Source organism: Larus michahellis, chromosome 15 (genome assembly GCF_964199755.1).
Source record: "Larus michahellis chromosome 15, bLarMic1.1, whole genome shotgun sequence".
Lineage (NCBI taxonomy): Eukaryota > Metazoa > Chordata > Aves > Charadriiformes > Laridae > Larus > Larus michahellis.
The window spans coordinates 13616436-13635762 of NC_133910.1; the positions used below are offsets into that span (position 1 = coordinate 13616436).

At 52.3% G+C, this 19327-nt stretch overlaps 1 protein-coding gene across 9 annotated transcripts in view; it reads left to right on the top strand.

Annotated features, from left to right (window-relative positions):
- Positions 1-13237: 13237 nt before the first annotated feature.
- The window catches only part of RAPGEF1 (Rap guanine nucleotide exchange factor 1), an 89380-nt gene continuing 83290 nt past the window's right edge, over positions 13238-19327 (top strand). For 3 of the 9 annotated variants that reach the window (XM_074608190.1, XM_074608191.1, XM_074608197.1), the window contains exons 1-2: positions 13279-13477; positions 15060-15299. In XM_074608190.1, the coding sequence (XP_074464291.1) occupies positions 15281-15299 (19 nt within the window). In that variant the 5' untranslated portion in view covers positions 13279-13477; positions 15060-15280. Of the gene's footprint in view, positions 13478-15059; positions 15300-19327 lie in introns of all 9 variants that reach the window. The other 6 variants (XM_074608193.1, XM_074608196.1, XM_074608198.1 and 3 more) reach the window with 3 other exon arrangements.

Consider the following 19327-nt stretch of genomic DNA (forward strand, 5'->3'; position numbering starts at 1 on the left):
ATGATGGATTAACGACGCTGTGTGTGCTTTTAGCCTGGTTTATGGTGCCCCAAGTGCCTTGGCTGTAACTCTTCTGTTTATTTGTTTTATTATCCCAACAGGCTGCTCATGTAGATTCCTGCAAAAACACCTCTTTCCCCGCCGCATGTCCCCCGGAGAGGCTGGAGGAGATGTCCCACCCCAGGTGAGGCACAGCCCATGGCTCAGCCTGCCCGTGCCCTGGGAATGCTGACTGGGAGCTGGGCTTTGCCGGTCGGGTGGGCTGGTTGCAAGGTGGGGGTTGGCTAAGAGAGGGTGGGAAGCCAAAGTTGCTTTAAAGCAGCGTCTGCCTCGATCCATCTGCCCGCTCACGTGCAGGGAGGGCTTGGCACGGGCACCACCCTGGAGCAAGGAGCCAAGGGCTTAGGGGAGGAGGCGCAGGGCCGTCACCGTGGCAGGAGGTCACATCCATCTCCCCTTCGTCCTCACTCCTGGGGCCCTTCTCCATCCTCGCCTGGGTACGCCGTGCCACTAGACACCCCTGTGCTGCTCCGGAGCCGAGCTGCGCAGGCGGGTGAGGTTTGTCTGGAAGGCAAACACGGGCTCAGGGCTCTCCCCAGCTTTGGGGATGGCCCTGGGGGTACCCCCAGCCCCGCACCCGCTCTCCACCCCGGCCCCTCTCCCACCTCCCGTCCCCAGCAGGGTCTCACCTCCCCTCTCCTCCCCAGGGGCTGGTACATTCTCGGTGAAGTACCCGAGTGCTAATAACTCACATTAGCACCTTTGGCTGGTGGATGTCAGCACCAAGGGCCAGAGTCCTTTCCAGCCGAAAGCCCGGCTGCTAATTTCCAGCAGCAAAGATCAACCAGGAGCGTCGGGGATTAGAGCAGCGAGCGGAGAGGGAAATGAGAAATGAAAGAGGAAGATAAACATAAAAGTCATACAAAACAAATAGCTGGCAGTAACTCCATTAAATCAGACATTTTTAAAGGGAAATATTAAAATATTAACTATGTAATTAAGTATTTATTAATTAAAAAGGAAGCCAAGCCACATTAAGCCAAGCAAAGCCCTAATCACGTGCAAATTCTTGTTGAGCTCAGCTGCCAATTCAATGGACCTTGTGTCTGGCTTCCCAGGCCTTGGGCCCGGGTCTGTGGAAGGGATGGGGAAGCAGATTCCCACTGAAGTTAGTAGGGGCAAAACCCCCTCCGTGTTTCTGTTTTCCCTGCCCTCCCGAGGCCAGAGCTGCCCACGTTGGCTCTTCCAGCGGCTCCTCCTTGCCGTCCCCGCAGCTGCCCAGGGAGCTCAGCCGGCAGCGGGTGAGGGCAGGAGCAATGGTTTCCCTGCTTGTGCATCGCTGCTATCCCTCCAACTTCTTGGCAATTCCTCCTTTGATGACATCCAAGCGTGCCAGGACCCACGCGCTGTTGTCCTTGACCTCCTGAACCGCAGGAGCTGGGTATGGAGGTGAATCACTAAGTCAGGGGCCGGGGTGTCTTGGCAACTGGTTTGAGGGAGACGTCAGTGTCCCCCTGCGAGGAGCCGGTGCCACAGGGGCTGTGACTTGTGCGGCGACGCTAGAGCCGGCACCAGGGTCACATTGAGCTCTCGCAGCCCCGTCCCGGGGAGCGGGAGCTGTCTGGTGCCTCTGACAAACTCATCTGTCACGGAGTGAGGGCCATCAGCTGCGAGACGCCGCAGAAGGGAGACAATTAAAAGAGGGAGAGAGAAAGAGCAATCAATACATTATTTAACAGCGGGAATGCAAATGACAAAAAATTAATGAGGCCTTCCCCCCCCTCCGCACCCCTCCCCCAGCCCTCCTTTGCTGTAAGATTGCTGACAAATTCTCTGGAAAATATCAAAACAGCCGGAGGGTGTAACCTGCCAGAGTGATGCACCATTATCTATTATTGATGGAAACCTTGACAAGTTCCCTTTAAAAAAGGAGAGAGAAAGGGGGGGGGGGGAAATTGCATCTAATCTTTGTTTTAAAGCTACAGTTGCTCATTTTCTCTTTCCCGAGGGCGGCCAAGCGACAGAAGTTGTCACCGTGGTGTCACCGTGGTGTGATGATCCCTGAGCCCCGGCACGGCCGGGTGCTGCTGGGCTGGGGCTGGCAGGAATCAGCACACGTGTGGAGGCAGAATATTTGTTTCTCCCGCTGTTACACCTGTAAAGAGTGTTTTAAGCTTCGATTAAAGATGAAATAGGGCTGAGCTGGCAGAGACGGCACTGGGGATTGTGTCTGGGGGGGGCGGGGAGAAGTTGGGGGCCTGGGGTAGGAGAGAGGGAGCAGCGGATCAAAGCAAGCCACGAGGTAAATCCAGGAGGAGAGACCAGCTGTGGGACAGGAGGAGAAGGAATTCCTGGTAGAAAAAGTGACTGGGGCAAAAAAAATATCCAGCAAGCCCCTGAAGCGTATCAAAACCACTCCCGAGCGGCAGAGAGGCGAGAGACCACGGGACCAGCACAGAGCCACCATCAAACACGCTGGTGAGTGACACACTGCAGGGATTAATACTTTATAAATGTCATTGGCCTCCTGACAGGCTCCTGTATAATCCTCTTCTTTGGCCTCTCACTAGAAACCAGCCAAACCCTCCGAACAAACCAGGTGGAGCAGGTGGTCCCTGCTGCGCCCGCTACCCCCTCGCCCTGAGCCAGACGCGGCCTGTCCCTGCTCCCGCCGGAGCCACCGGCCCCCCGGCTTTGCAGGAGGCGCCCGAGCTGCTCTGGCTGCAGCCCCTGCTGTCCCCACGTCGCCCTGGGGATGCCGTTTGCTGCAGGGCAGTGGGGCAAGCCGACGCAGCTGATGCCGCAGGAGCCCCCCAGCACGCCAGCATCCCTCCCTCCATCCCCGAGCCCTCCACCAGTAGCCACCTGGCCCCGAATTTATAATTCGCTTTCCTTTTCCTGCAGCGTTGCTGTTTAGGTACCTTGCTGCCAACTAGATGTGCTGCTGTAGGGGGGGGACCTGTCGGCGCGTTGCATGTGTGTGCAGGAGCCGTGGGCTCTCGGCTGAGCTGCCGTACGGGTGCCCATGTGCCATCGTGCCTCAGTTTCTCGAGGCAGACACGAGAGAGTCACTTTGAGATGCAGGGATGAAGGGCACGCCATAGGTGCCAAGTATTATTATTCACTGTTGCTTTTTTTATAGGTCCTCAAATGTATTTCTCTCGTCTCACAGCCAAGTCCCTCAAGGACACTTACAGGATCTATTCCAGGCAGATGCTGAAATCCAGCTCCTGTTTCCCCGTCGGTAGCTCCAGGCCTGTCCTTGGGCTATTTAACATGAGGCTGTTGGAGGTGTAGGAATCACCCCCAGAGGTTTGTTCCCCGACCTGTGTCCTGTCTTCAGCAGAGACCATGCCAGAGACCCCAAAGCCACAAAATCCTGGGCAGGACGGTTTGTATCTTACTCAATTTAACCCTGGCAAACACCGGTGGTGTTCTGGTTTATGGCCACTGGCGTTGTGGATCCTGCTGAACTCCACATTCCCATGAAACCTCACGACAGAGTCCTGGAATTTTGCCTGTTGGTATTCACTGCTCTTGGTTCGAAAGGTATCGTCCTCTAATTGCGCTGAATGTCTCTTGTTTTGGTGCTGCAGGGGCAAATCTGCGCTCCCAGGCACCTCCTCTACACCAGCCGCTGCTTTGTATGCCTCTGCCATGCCCTCCTCATCTTCACCTCCGTCCCATCCCCTCTTCTTCTTAAGCTAAATAGTCCTAAATCTTTTTTATCTCTTCTCATGGATTATTGATACTATTTGTTGCCCTTCTTTGGATTTTTTCCATTCCTGCTCTATCTCTGCGGAGATGATGGGGTGACGGGAGCAGACTCTTCCCCGCTGAAGGGGAAGTTTCTAAAATCACGGCAACTTTTGCAGGTTTTCTGGAGCGTGTCCAGAGAAGGGCAACGGAGCTGGTGAGGGGTCTGGAGCAGGAGTCTTGTGAGGAGCAGCTGAGGGAGCTGGGGGCGTTCAGCCTGGAGAAGAGGAGGCTGAGGGGAGACCTTCTCGCTCTCTGCAGCTCCCTGAAAGGAGGGGGTAGCCAGGGGGGGGTCGGGCTCTTCTCCCAAGGAACAGGAGGTGGGACAAGAGGAAATGGCCTCGAGTTGCACCAGGGGAGGTCTAGATGGAAAAAATTTTACACTGAAAGGGTTATTAAGCATTGGAAGAGGCTGCCCAGGGAAGCAGTGGAGGCACCATCCCTGGAGGGATTTAAAAGATGGGTCGACGTGGTGCTGAGAGATATGGTTTAGTGCTGGTTTTGGTCAGGGTTAGGTTGGTGGTTGGACTCGGTGTTCTGAAAGGTCCCTTCCAACCTAGATGATTCTATGATTCCCTGCACTGCCCAAACCCGCCGGCTCTGGGGAAGGGGCTGCTTCTGCCCCTTGTGTTGCCGTGCTCCCGGACCTGCCCGCAGCACTCCCGGCGCTGCTTCCCGAGAGCTGAGCGCTCCATGAGACCCCATCCACCAGCAGAAGGAGCGGATCTGTGCTTTTCTCCCTGTGTTTGCATTGGAGTTGTCACGGGAGGTGAGATCCGCCATCGTGTTGCCCAGCCCTTGCTCTTTTTTTGAGTTCTCCTTAGCGCTCCTCAGCCATCGCAGAGACTCAAATAGCTATTTTTGAGTCCCACCCCAGGTCTTGCTGCTGTGTGGTCCAGACCCTCTCCAGACCCTCCGGACACAGAAGCGATGATGCTGCTCCGCATGGGGCCTTAGCAGCATCCCTGCGTGACAGGGAGCGACGTGTTCCCCCTTGTCTCACTCCTGCCCATCATCCGATGAGCTCCAGCTCTCTCCCAGCACATCCACGGCCTCAGCAGCGTCTTGTGTTTGCAAATCCAAGCCCACTGGGAGGGACACAGGCAGCGCACAGTCCCCTCTTTTACTGGGGAAGGGGCCCAATTTATACACCATTATTTGGGCCCTTGGCAGATAGTATAAGCCGGGGGTGGCGGGCAGCGCTCCCCACTGCCTGCGCCGTGTGTCCTGTGGTTGGGGTGTTCGGGGGGGCAAGCCCTTCTGCCAAGGGGTTGTCCCTGCTCATCCTGCTCACCTGGATACTTTATTAGTTAAATCAGTTCATTTTTTTATTATTGGAAGGTTACTGGTCTATGATTCCCTGATTTTATCCCTCAGGTCTCCTTCAAATTGGAGCTTGGCTTTCACTGCTTTTCAGCTTGCTGGGGGGGATAACGAAAGGCTTATTTTCTTCCTGTCACAGCTGCAAGGAAATGGGTCTTAATGTCCATCCGAAACAGGCTGCATGCTGGGTTTTCTGCCATCCAGACCGCAGCTGTGTCAGTTTTATCAGAAATTAGCTAAACCCTGGCCACCTCAAAGCTGGGGAGAAAAGAGGCTCTGGCCCGGTGGTAAGAGTAACGAGGGCTGAACGACCTGCAGGAGTGCGGGGGCTGAGGAGCTCGGCTGTGCCTCTCCTTCCAGGCAGGAGATGCAGGAGCACCCGAGCTGGCTGTGCCCACCCGTCACCTCCCGGACCACGCTGCCGGTCACCCCAGGCAGGGCTCCAGCCTCGGGGACGCAGGCAGCCCGGAGAGCCGGGAGGCTGGGGCTGATCCCAGCTCCCTGGGCAGACTGGCTGCTTCGAGGGGCTCCAGTTGGATGTGCAGAGACAAACGGGGCAAGAATTCAGGTTTGTGAGCTTTGCGCCTTCTCCCCAGTGCCCTGGAGCTTCCTTGGTTAATGGAGACAGGGCTCTAACTGACATTTCAACCCCTCCATCTCACCACACTTTTTACTTTCTCTCTTTATTCCTCAGTTAAATCCAGCACACAGGAGACATCCCTCAAATACCCCAGCCTGCAGGGAAGCACTGAAGACCAAAAGAAGCAAAACAAGATAACGAAGCTGGTACCAGCAATTGGAGAGGCGATTGCCGAGATGCGGCTGCCAAACAGTTGAGAAGCTCCAGCTCCTGCAGTGGGACTCTCAGCCCAGGTAGGCAGGGACACAGGGACACAGGGAAATCAGCTTTTCATGGAGCTGAAGGTCACCCTTGGGCCAGCTGTGGGGGAACAGAGAGCAGCCGCCGCAGTCACCATGGTGCTGGAAATGTCGTGTCCAGCCAGAGCATTAGTTTTGCTTTGCCATTGTCTGTTCTGCTGGAGAAAGCTTTGTTGGCAAATGGACTTCATGGGAAGTTTATCTCCCTGCTGATAACTTTGTGCAAAAAAAAAAAAAAGGGCAATAATAAAAAGAATCCACCATAAATTCCCAGGCGGAATCAGGAGGTCAAATTTGAAAAAAAAAAAGGAGCGGGGAGGAGGGAAAAACTACACTAAACAGCCCATCACCACTGGCTTGACGACGAAGAGAAGCGCTCTGGGCTGAGAAATAATGGTTTGAAGTTTGCATCATTATCAGGGCTACGTGCCCCACATTTACAATGCTCTCTGAAATGTATGCGCGCTGGGACTTGTGCGGCATAATGGAAGCGGCAGGGGTGTGGGACAGTCCCTTCTTCAGGGACAGAACAGCCAAAATAAGGACTTGCACGAGACATTGCAGCCCATCACCCCGCGCAATTCTGAGAGGGACCTCAGAGGGGCCGGGTGAGAATTGCTGGTTCATCTTTGTACTGGCTGCCAGGCTCACAAATGAGGGCCAGAGGAGTCTGTGCCCTTCTTACCTAATTGCAAAGGCAAAAAGGCCCTTTTGTAAAGGGGAAACTGAGGTACGGAAAGTTCTGCCTGCCCCAAATTAGCCTGCTGAAAGCGATGCCCTTCCACGAGGAAACGCAGCTCCTCTCTCCCCTGCGCATCGTCTGTGCTGGTACCACTCACTGCTCAGAGGGAGCCCTGCACCTCCCCAGCCTGGATCCTCTGCTCTCACGCAGTCCTCAGGATTCAGCACATCCCGATCCCGACCCGCCACAGCCTGGTTTATTCAGTGCTGGGCTCCCCAGCCGGGTTTGCCTACACAGGTTGTTCCCGCCCCGCAAGGCCTCTGCTATTTCCAACCACGACCCTCTGCACCTCGCCCAGCGCCCCAGCGTCTCTCTGCCCCGTCCTTCCAGCTCTGTGCCTCTGCTCGCAGCCGTACGAACCGTGTGGCGCTTTCGTAACGTGGGCAGGTGACGCTTTGGCTTGGGCAGGAGGTCTCCCCACCTGGGACTGCCAGAGAGAGGAAACTGGAGACATGGGCTGTCATGTCTGATTACGTTTTTCTCTGGGTGACCTCTGTTTCCATAACACAATTTTTATTATTTGACTTTGGAATATTGATTTTTATTTCCGTCTTTGAGTCATTTCGGTTTCACTCTTTTCCTGCAGGGAGTGATTTGGGTCACCTTCAACTTCTGCTGGCTCTGTAGTGTGAGGCAGTAAGGGTCACTTGCCCGTGGAAAATGACCTGGAAGAAAAGCAAGGTTTTGAAGAGCGCTTGTGTATGGGCTGATTTGCATCTGATGCTCTGAATTGGGCTCCTCCTGAATGCCCCCAGGTGCATGGAGACTTGTCTCCCTCTCCAGGAGGTCCTTCATGGAGGTGCATGTGAACCAATCCACGATGAAGCAGGTCTGGACGTGGAGCTCCTCTGATCTCTATGGGCAGCAGGACCAGCTTCTGATCGAAAGGGAGGGTTTGCCGCAGAAGTGGGTCCATCTCCTTGTGTCCTGTCTCCAGCAGTGACCTGTAATGATGCTTCAGAGAAAGGAAAAATTCAGTTGGCCCAGACAGAGCCTAAGGTTAAGCTCCCCCAGTCCCGACGCGCCTGGCAGCCTGTGCCACGACAGGACAAAGCTCCCTCTCCTCTGCTCGCTCAGTGCACACATGTTGGTCAAGGTCGGTAAGAGCTGGTGGCTGCTGGCTGTGGGCAAACACATGGGTGCTGTTTTCAGGGGGTTGGGTTCTCTCTTGGTTTTGCTGCCGGTGGATCACTGCGACCACAGCCCAGCCCAGCCCCTTTGCAACAGCAGCAGCTGCTGGTCTGAGAAAAACCTCCATGTTTTCTTTTCCTTTTTTTTTTTTTGTTTTCATTTAATCCTATAGCTCCAACTACAGTGCCTGTCTACGGCCTCTGTGATGCAGGGTGGCACTTGCTGATTGTACAAGACATCCTACAGGGATGGACTTGGGACCATCTGTGTCTCCGGGAAGATGCCCACAGAGTTTGCGAGTGGAAAGGACTGCCCAGGACATACCGTGCAGAGCAAAGAGGGCTCTTCCCACCTTTCCTGGCGTCAGTGACGCCGGCTCCAGAGCCAGAAGGTAACCCATGGCACATGAATCAGGATAGGCTCTAGAGTCCCTGCTCGGAGCTGCTTTTGCTCTTCAGAGACAGCAAGGATGGAGACATGACTTGGTCAGCGAAGTCAGCAGCTGAGCTCCAACCATGCACTGCAAAGATCTTTATTGAATTACCTGCCGCTATCCGATAAACCCCAGGAGGATGAGCTATCGATGTGAACCTCCAGGCGTGGTGAGGTGCAGGGACAGCCAGACGTCTGACCACTAAGGAGGTGCTGACAGAAACACCTTGGGGTACTGGACGGCTTGTTAGCCTCCCCCTTCACTGTTAGCCAATGTGTGTTTTGTGGCGACTTACATGCTGCTTTTTCCACTGTGACATATAGTCCCCAGTAGAGGGATAAGATTAAGCCAGAGAAAGAACCTTTTATGGCCTTTCTCCTTCCACCCTCACTTCCCTAATTACTTTAAATGTACAAGGGGGTTGTCAGAAGTTGTTAATCTCTCTCTCTCTTTTTTTTCTTTTTAATAATTCCAGGGCCTGGGGTTCTTCTCAGCCTTGCTCCTCAGACCCACCTCATCCTCCTGTGGCAGTGCGAGGCCAAAAATTTTTTTCTTGTGTACCTCTTTTAACAAAAGACTAAGACATCAAAAAACTTCACTTTAAGCTGCCACCTTAACAGATCTGAAAGTGCAATATTTCTTTTCGGTCAAACCCCCCAGTGGCCTAAGCATCTTTGGGTCTCTGCCCTCCTGCCCACAAGCCTCTCTCTCTTTTACAGGTGGGGAGCCCTGAAACAGTGAGCGACGCATCTCAAACAGCCAAAGGATCTGTTGTTCTTGGCCTCCTGAAGCCAGATATGAGCTGGGGGGCACAGTCCGAGGCAGGGGTGCTGCAGAGGATGGCGGGGATGCTGGCTGGTGGGGCTGGGCAGCAGCTGGGAATTTGGGCTGAGTTTTTCTGTGTTTGGTGCTTCATTTCTTTTGGAGATTTGCCTGAGGAACACAAAAAAACCCAAACCAAAAAAAAAAAACCCAAAACGAAAAGTCTGTGACCAAGCAGGGGAGGGACCAAGATGTTTCAGGGTTGGGATGTCCCACCTGCAGAGGGGGATGAGCCCCCCCGGTGTCTCCCCCACTCCTGGGCCCCCTCTTCCGTGCTGAGATGCAGGAAGGGCTGGGAGCTCAGCGGGCGCCTTCGGGGAGCATCCTCACGGCTGCGCGCTCGGGATAACGAGTGCCGGGATTTTCCTCCTTGCACCGAAGCGTTTGCTTGGCTCGGGCTTGCTGGGGGGGTGTCAGCGTGGCGGCCCCCCCAGCCCCATGTGCCGGCATATGCTGCCCTCTAGAGTCAGCACCCAAACTTCCTTTTTTTTAAAGGAAGAAAAAGCCGGTAGAGAGCAAGTCCTGTCAATCATGGATCAGAGTGGCTGAGCCGGAGAAAATTCCCCCCCGGGGCTCGGCAGTGTGCGGGTACAGGGTGAGACCCCCACGGGGGGACCGGCGAGGGGGGTGGAATCCGGGGCGGGGGGGAAACCACCTCTCCGCCTGCCCCATCTGCCCAGGCCATCAGCTTTCCAAAAAACACCTTGTGTCTCACTCCAGCACGCACAGTACTGGGGTCCGTCCCACCAACCAGGCAGATGCTGCACTGAAAAAACCCTGCAAAACACTGAGGCGGCCTCAGGGAGGTGAAAGCGGGGATGTACCCAAAATCAAGGTCTCCCATTTGTGCTTTTTTGTTCTCATGAAGTCCGATGCAGCCCACATCGCGTATCTCTCTTTCCAGGGGACTGATAAGAAGCTCTGCCCTTGCCTACCGCAGCTCCCAGCTCTGGCCCTTTCTGCATTGCTCCCCTGAGTCCCTCACCCAGAGCCTGTCTCCCACAATCGTGCTCCTTCCCTGAACAATCCCTCTCCTCCCCCATATACCGACATGTCCCTACTATTTTTTCCACCACTGCAGACCTCGGAGGAGTTGCATCCATTAACAGGAGGTGAGAATCTTCTCCTTTTGCTTCAATTTGCTTGCACTACGTTTTTTTCAGCTCTTTCCAGTTGCAAAGCTTTCCACCCCGAGCGTGTGTGGTGGCAGGGGCACGTCGGGTCACTGCAGTGTATCTGTCACTTGGGGATCCTCGTGCACATCGAATAAGGTTTTTACAGGGAGCTGGTTGTGTCTCCACCAAATTGCAACCACACTGACCAGCGAAGTTACCAAGGCCGATGCTGGTGCAGAAGCCACTGTGCAAGAAGGTTGTTGGCTGAACTGCATTTCCCCACGTAAGCCCAGTTGTTCCCTGTTACTGAAACCCACTTGGACAGCTGTGTTTGGGGGTGAAGGGCCGCTCCCTCCTGGCGTTTCTGCAGGGACAGACACAGCATCCCCCCAGCCCCGTCCCCACAAGCCGGAGGAGAGCAGGAGAGCACAGGCTGGGTGGGAAGAAGCCGCCGGGGAGAGGGGAAGGGCACTAGAGGGCAGGAGAGCTCTTTTCTAATGCCACGTCTCAGCCGTTCTGTTGGCATTTCTTGCACAATTTCCCCCCTCCGGTGGGTCAGTTGTAAAGTCGAGTGACTACGGCAGGAAATGAGCCTGCGGGGCTGCGGCTGGTGTCTGTCGGCCTTCCCTCTGCTGTCAGCACGGGCGGACGAGGCTGAACGGACTCAATCGAGGGGTTTGCACGCAGAGACCGATGGGCTGCCCAGCGCTGCTGGCAGGTTTGCCGCCGGATAGCTTCTCCCAGCAAAAAAAAAAAAAAAACATTTGCGGAAGGAGGTTCCAGTTGTTGCACCTCCCTTGCATGCCTAGGGTGAACTTCAGCACCGCACTCTTATCTGACAGCAAAGCGGGTATCCACATCAGTGCCGGGACTCGACGTATTTTTCTCCTCTTCTTCCTGATGTAGCACTGGCACCTGAAAAATTGGCTCCTTGCAGGATGCTTCTTGAAGGTAACAAGATACCGTCATCCCCTCTCCTCTCTCCCCAGCCTGCAGCAAGAAACATCCCCACGGGATCTCACACTGCTCTGTAACATCATGAAAAGTCACGTCTCCCTTCACAGCTCTCCTGGCCCCGGCTCTGTCCATAACAACACGTTCACACTGACGCAATCAGCTCTGGGGTGGTTTTTTTTTCCCCGGCTGGCTTAATGGGATATTTAGAAGCATCGGGTTTTCCCGGCGTTGCGAGTTACATCTTAATGCAGAAAGCACAAGAGAAACTCCAGCATCCCCCAAAGGCAACACACCAGCGGCAGAATGGGGCTTTTTATATCAGAGACTATGAAAAGACCTTCCAATTTAGTAGCTGTTCTGTTCATATCGCACGTTATTGCACACACGCTCCCTCTTCCTTGCCCAAGTCTGCAAAGGGAGGGCGTAAGAACAGCAGCTTCTTACTTCATCTGTCTGCTTCCCATGTGTACTCACAGTCGGGTCTGCTCGCATTAGCATCACCCGCTGCAGCTCCTCGTTACTCTCACTCACTAATAAGAGTGAGTCAGCACAGCTCAGCGTGGCTACAAGACAGCCACCTTTTACACCTGCGTGAGTGAGAGAAGAATCTGTCCCCAAATCTTTTTTGTTTAGATTTATGAGCAAATGCGCTCAGAAGTCTCCACAAGCATCTAAAAAAAAAAAAAAATATTAACAAGTGAAAAATGCATTCTCTCCCTCTAAGAGATTTCCTGCTATAGCTTGTGCCCAGCCCCAGGTGTGTGAGATGTTTAAACAAGCTGATGAAGTCATTTTAAAATAAGTTGTGTGTTACAGAAATAGCAGCCTCGTGAGTGATTTATTTGATAGAGGCAGAAGTAAACAGCCTCTGGCGGCTCACCAGGCTTCAGAGATTTACTGGCACATAGCACAGGGCATTACCTGCAAGTCAAAGTACTCCTGTGACATTTGTCCCTAATTAAGTCATAGAAATGAGTTAATTTTCAAATAGGACCGCAATCCTTTTATTGTTGCCTAGGGCCATCCCCACCGGCTCTGCTGTCGCTTCCCGCTAGAGGGAACCCACTTCTCCCCAGGGAGCTGCCACCGCTTCCCGGGATCATGTTAAAACAAAAGCGCGTAGGTCAGATGGCACATGCGTGGGTTGGGATGGCAAACCTGTGGGTTGGCATGGCACATGCGTGGGTGTGAGGCAGCCGGGAGCTGGGGCACAGCGCTTGCCCGCGGCTCCTGCCAGGCTTCCAGCAGCAATGGTGGGTGCCCCTGGCCTGGCATCCGCCGAGATGGCCGTGTGTGCTGGTGTCTGGGGAACGCACACGATGCTGGGAGCCAGGATGCTCTGTGGCGGCAGCACCGGTAAAAGCTAAAAAACATAATGGTGTTTGTGCAAATCCCACCCTTGCTCCCCTTTGGTTAATCGTAATTTTGCTGCTGGCTCCTCTATGAAAAAGATTCTGCCGTAGGAGCAAATTTGTGAAAATTCAGCGTGCCTGAAGGCCGAAGCAGTTCCCAAAGGACCGGGAGCATCAGTGGGACAAGCCCCGGGCAGCACAGGACGGTGGGTCCCTGCTCTTCCCAAAACCTGCACTTCGTGGGGAAAAACCTCCCAAGAGGCCCAGGGCTGCCCCCGAGACGTCTCTTTCCTTTGGGTTTCCCCTGTCCCCTCGGTGGAGGCCCGGGGGAGAGGAGCTGGGCCCACAGGGGCCCTCTGGGGCCGAGCATCCCCCGCCACGCTGCCCGGGGCTCTGCGGCCTCCCGAGACCTGCTCCCGGCCCCGACACGCTGCGCGGGGCTCCACGGCTGCGGGGCCCCGCTCCTCGCCCCTGCACACCGGCAGCTCCGGGGTGACGGGCTTCCCTCAGGACGCTGCTATCACCGCCGCGGCCCGTCCCCCGCTCCCGGGGGACACCGCCGAAGGCACCGCCTGTCTCCGTCGCTCCCGCCCCGGAGGCGCCGCCGGTCCCTGACAGGACCCCCCCCGAAGCGCCGCGGCCCTGCCCGCCCCGCCCGTGGCGGCGGTGCCCTGACGCGGCCGGCAGGCGGCGCTGCGGCCCGGGACAGCGCGTGTGCGGCGGGAGCCCCCGGGCCGCCTCTTCCCCTCACGGCCCGGCGGGGCGGGCGCTGCCGCCGCCGCTGAAGCTCCACAGGCCGCCGCCGCCGCAGCGCCTCTCCCCGATCGCCGCCGGCCGGCCGGCCAGCAGGCGGGAGGCGGCGGCGGCTGGCAGCCCCGCGCCGCGGCCGCTCAGCCGGCAACCTGCGCGGCCGGGCCTGAGCGCCGAGCACCCGGTTCCGACATGTCCGGCAAGATCGAGAAAGCAGGTGAGCGGGCCGGGAGGCCGCGGGGAGGCAGCGGGGGGGGAACCCGCCGGGGCGGCCGCGCTCGCCGCCTTCCCCTCAGCGCCGCCCCGCCGCCGCGGCCCGCCGGAGCCGCCGGAGCTGCCGGCCGCGGGCCTGGCGCGGCCCGGCGGGGCTGGGGGAGGCGGGCAGGGCCCCCCGCGCCGGTGGGTTTCGGCGCCCCGGGCCGGTGGGAGGCTCCTGTCAGGGCGGAGCGGGGCCGGGGCCGGGGCTGGGGGATGCTTTGCCCGGTGCCCCCGCCGCGCTGCCAGGGGCTGGCCCTGTGCTGCCCGGCGCCCTGTGGGTCAGGTTTTTTGTCTCCTCCTCTGCTTTTTCCCTTCCCCCCCCCGCTTCCTTTTTCCCTATTTTACTTTATTTTATTTTCCCGCACCGCTACCGTCCTTTCCATGTAGCCAAGCATCAGCAAAGCCGGGGCGTGCTGCAACGCTTTGGGGCCTACACGCAATGATTAATTGCAACTTCTCCAACTTTCCTCATCTGGTGTTTGTGCACGTTCAGAAAAGATGAGTCCGTGGGCAAATGTCAGAGGGGAACCGGCTCATTTTTTCCTCTCTCTTGCAAAGCTCTCCCCTCTGCCTGGGGCGCTTGCCTGGAGCCAGAGCCGGGGGAGGCTGCCCGGATCCCTCCTGCTCTCACAAGAAAACGCTCAGGCACGGATCATATTGTCTCTCTGTGCTTCTGGAGTCGTGTCTGGTTCTCAGTTGTCACTTTAGATGGCTGAATGCCCCTTTTTTTTCCGTGTAGCGGGAGTAGTACGTTTAAAGATTCAATTAGTGTTTTGCAAATCAAGCAGTGAAGTTATTGAGTTTAATTATGTTGCATTTAATTAGCAGAGAAAAATCAATGCTGTTTTGTATTTTTTATTGTAAGGAATAGCTAGGCAGTTTCCTACTGGGGAACTGGTAGCAGTCTCAGTCAGGATGTGCGAAGTACAGCGTTCAGGCTTTCTAGGACAGCAGCCACCGATTTGGGAAAGATTCCTGTTTCAAAGGAGTAAAGTTGGTAGCAGTGCTTTCTGGGTTTGATCGTTGGGTCCTGGTTTGTTCTGGCTTCTGCACTGCACCATATACGATCATGTTCTCCTGTGATAGGGGTTCTGGAGCGGCCTCCAGGAATAAGCAGACTGGCTGCCTGGCAGCCGGCTTTTAAGTGCAGTATATAGGCATGTTTCCAGCTCTTAGCGCTAAGTTACTGTCTAGCAAGTATGCATCACATCATGGGACAAATGTTATGCCCGAAATATCATAGGTTAATCTGATGCACGATCCCTTACATAGAATCGCACCATAACGCTTTGCTTTGGGATTTTGGCTATGTCTTTTCAATGCTTACTGGTATATCACTGCAACTGCTTGTCTGGGGAGCGGGCAACTGAATAAGGAAGGTGTTAGCAGCATATATAGACCCGGGGCCAGCTCTAAAATAATTGCCACTTGTTTATGCTAGAGGTGAATTCGGCTTGGGATTTTAGTAACTGCTGATAGCACTGTAGACAGTAATTACAGATGTATAAATAAGTGATCACGTTTTGTTTATTCGCGTGCAGTAAATAACCCTGTGAGAATAGTAAATATAACTCCACACCAGCGAAGCAGCGTGAAGAGTTCAAACGCGGGAAGATGACTCTGTAGACACACACAAACGCAGTGCGGTTCCATAAACAATAGAACAGAAAGGCCAAAAATACCATACAAAAGTCATACGCTGCGCAACCTAGAGACCCGACCTTGCAACACACTGAACTCCCATTGAAGAACTCAAGACATCATGCAGGATCCGTCCCCAGGTCAGTGCTGTAAATGTACAGTTTTCAAGATGCAATGGGTGAAGCCTTGGTGGCGGAGGCATTCTTTCTAGTGGGTGTGTATCGTAGTGATGATTTACTGACCAAGAGAAACTGTAAATCTGGGAAACTGTTCTCTTTCAACTGCTTGTACTTTCATTTCTTTAATTTTTTTAAGAAGGGTATTTAAGAAAAAAATCTAGTCCAAATATAAACTGAGGAGAAGAGACGGGGAAGGGGAGGGAAGGAGGGCTGGAAGCCAGCTGTTTCAGTGCAGTACAGTCTTGATCACTGTTTCTGAGTGTTTGAACTTCTGATTGACACAAACAGTTCGGTTAATAGCGTTACCGAATAAACACTGTCTGTAATACCACAGTAATTCTGGGATAATATCTGTCAAAATGTATACAGTAGCAGAACAAAGGATACAGAGTCATGAAACAAATGCTATGAGGTCTAAGGTCTGTGTATTTGTGTACATTTGAACTTGGTTTTTTTCTTATGGGAACAGAAATACATGCAAAACCCATTATGTTGTAAATAAAATAGCCTGTTGCCTGATAACAAGCCATCTTGACAAACCTGGGAGTTGGCCTAGGATTTGGTTTGACTCTCTTGTCTATCTAGTCAGAGTGCTGGGAAAAAAAGTGTTACCTTCCAGGGTTAGATCCCTAGACATCTTACATACGTCTGTTCCCTGGGTCCTTAAATGAAACGCCTTGTCGGCACTTAAATAAAAAACAATACATGATTAGAGATAAGAGCTACCATCCTGTCCACCAAGAAGAGTGGACACGACTCCCTCTGGAGCCTCTCAGTACTGCTGTTTAATCAACAGAAGGGTCACTGTAGAGCAATTCAGAGCACTGCTTTGGAGTGAAGAGCAGCCATCTGGTAACGTAGAATAAGACGGTGTATTTTGTTTTCACTAGTTTCAGACCCCCTGTTTTGTTAGGCACCAGCCAGGAGACTTCCATATACTTTTTGAAAGCAGAACCTGCGTTGACTTGCAGAGAAGGAATGGCATCCAACGTTGGCTTTTCTTTACTCTAGAACTGTGACTTTTCATCTTCACTTTCAGAAAATATTTGCTCTCACACTAGTTAGTCTTATAGTTTTGATCTAAAATCCAAAATAGTGATGCCAAGAAAGAGTGGAGAAGGTCATAGATTCTGCTTGGGTTTCCTGTTACCATGGCAATACATGAACTCCTGTATTTATTTACCTGATGGATTATGTGCTCCAGGGAGCTGAACTATTCTGCATCAATCAGGGAGAATAAGGGAGCAGTCAGACACCATCAGGTCTGAAACAAAAGCTCTTCCATGAAACAGGTCCATTCAAGAATGTCCTTTATTAAAACCAAAGAACATATGGGTGCCATACTTTGAAGGTTTAGTCTACTTGATGTTTTCAATCTTAATCTTGTAATTTCTTGCAGGGTTTTCATATCCCTTGTAAACTTGCTTTTCAGTAGCTGTCTGCTAAAGGTTGTTTGAGATAACCGTTTCAAGCGTTGGCTACCTAGAGTGCAGTCAGTTATCTCTGTTCTGATCAGGACTCAACTGGATGTATTTATTCCCAGCAGAATGAAAACGCTGTTGTCTTCACCTTTGGCTCATAAGCATTTGTCTGATAGCAAATCTGAAGTCTCCTCCTTTAGTATTGATGGTATAAACATCTAGAGGTAATCCCAGGAAAACTCTGTTCTTAAGGAGAATGGCAAAACAGAAGAAATGATTCAGGAGGCCAGGTTATTCCCGTCTTTATAGGAACTTAATGTTTGCTCAGAGTTCTTCCACGCCAATTTACATGATTCTGAATTGTGCGTCTGTGAATGTTTTTGTATTAACGTGAAGTTTCCCAGGGGTCTTATTTTGGGGGAGGATATGTTTTGAACTGTCGTCATCTCTTGGATCATTTTATGGAAATTATCCCGCATAATTTTTACACCTGTACAGTTTTCTGGAGTTTCTCTTTGTCTAAGGTATGCTTAGGTGAGTTACTAGGCAGACCTCTGTCTCGGTTCAGTTGTGCGTTCACCACTGTACCATGTTCTTCAGTGTAAGTGAGGGCTTTCAAGTTAGAAGTTTTGCAGTTGACCAGTGTAAGTGCTCTGCTGGTGGTTTTCAAATGAAGTAAAAATTCTCCTTGAAATGTCTTGTCCTGGTATCTGAAAATTAAATTCTTCTAAAGACTCGCTTCGCATCCCTAAAGGCAATTCAGTTCCAATTCTTCCTTAGTTGGGCTTTTAGCACCTACTACATTTCCTACTATATGCTGCTCGGATAGTGAGTAACTTGTTTAAAAAGTATCAACAATTCAGTCTAGTTTTGTGTAGAGGCAAAGTGTAGGTACAAGATGATGACTATTTAATGTTTCGTACAAAATGGCACAAAGAGCAGAATTTTGCATTTTTTCTAAGTTGGCGTAGGCCTGACAGGTGTTCTGATGCATAGCTTCAAGACTGGAGTGTTCAGAAATGTAGCCTGCAGGATAACTGCTGCAAAATTGAGATGGTCATAGCAGTTGTACGAAGGAAGAGGACAAGGAGTGGAGAAAAAAGACAGCTGAAGTCTCCTGGAATGCGAAGCAGCTGCGTTGTGCCTTAGTCAGTGAAAAAGCAGAAACTGGAAACAATTGCTAAATTTATTTTCAGTGCAAGCAATCGTTTTCCTTGAACCGCAATGACTAAATATATCTATTGGTGTGATTTTTATGTGGTGGTAACTCTTGCTGGCTCTTGCTAACCTCCTGGTAAGCAGAGAGATGAGTGGAAGTTCACTGTCAGTCAAGTTGGTAACACAAATGTCCCTCGTGGAGGTCTGTTGCTTCACTTGCAGAGAACATTTCCTATGTGTAAGGGACCTGTAGCCTGTCAGCGTGGCTTTACCTACTGCAATGTATCGCGTGAGTGGAAGAAACCTGGGTATTTGTTTCTAGGGAAGGGAGTCAAGCTGTGACCACTTTTTCAGGTTTCGTTGGGGTTTTGTTCATCTTTTTGGGAGTTTTGAATTGCGATTGATACCTCAGCTGATGTTCTGATAACTCTGTCTGTATGTGCAGATAGACCCTGATGCAAAGACGTGGGTCTTTTAAAAAAAAAAACAAACAATCCAACAACAACAACAAAAAAAAACCAAACAAAAACAAAAAACCAAACCCAAAACATTAACACCTAACTTATTACAAAGTTGAAAGCCTGTGGGTAGAATTGGCAAAACGAACTTTGCCCTTGACTTACAAATCCCTTGAAAGGAGAGCATTCACTTCAGAAGCCTACAGCATCTGAACTGCAAGTGGAGGAATGTGAAGTGTTAACTTTCTAGACTTTATTTTAAAGAAACTAGAGAGATGTTATACCTTTCCCTGGCAGAGGCATTTGCTGGCTAATGAGATTTAATTCAAGCACTCAATCATTATGTGTATTATGGGACTATGTCTAAATAGTCCTCAGTTGGGCTGCTGAGAGGTGACAGCTGGAATTGTTTGTTACCATAGCATCAAATTTGGAAGATCCTTGTACCCCAGCAAAGGTAAGATGATAGAGAGCATCTCCTGTCTTTGTGCCAGATAAAACTCCAGAAAATATGTAGTATGTTATAAACAACAAATTACATGTCAGAGCTACAGGTAAGGTGATTTAATAGCCGCCTTCCTCTCCCTGGCTCCTCACCACACCCATCATTTTGCATAGTTTGGATACATGTAGAGGATATAACTTGTTCCATTTTCCAAGGCAAATCATCCCAACGTTTTTCTGCTGAAACTAGAAATATGGAGCTTTGGGGTGTTCTGCTGGTTTGCAGAGCTGTTGACCTCTGTGTACTGTTGCTTAGCAGTGAAATGAATCCTCCCAGTCGGTATTCTGCTTGTGGAGACTTTAGATTATCTGGAGGAAGAACTGTGCATGGAGAGGGATCCTTCAGCTTCTCAAATTTGTGACAGAATAGGCTTTTCTCTCAGAAAACAATTCAAAATTTATTGTGCTGTAAGTGCCTGAGTATTTGGGAAATTCTGCTTTGGCGTTA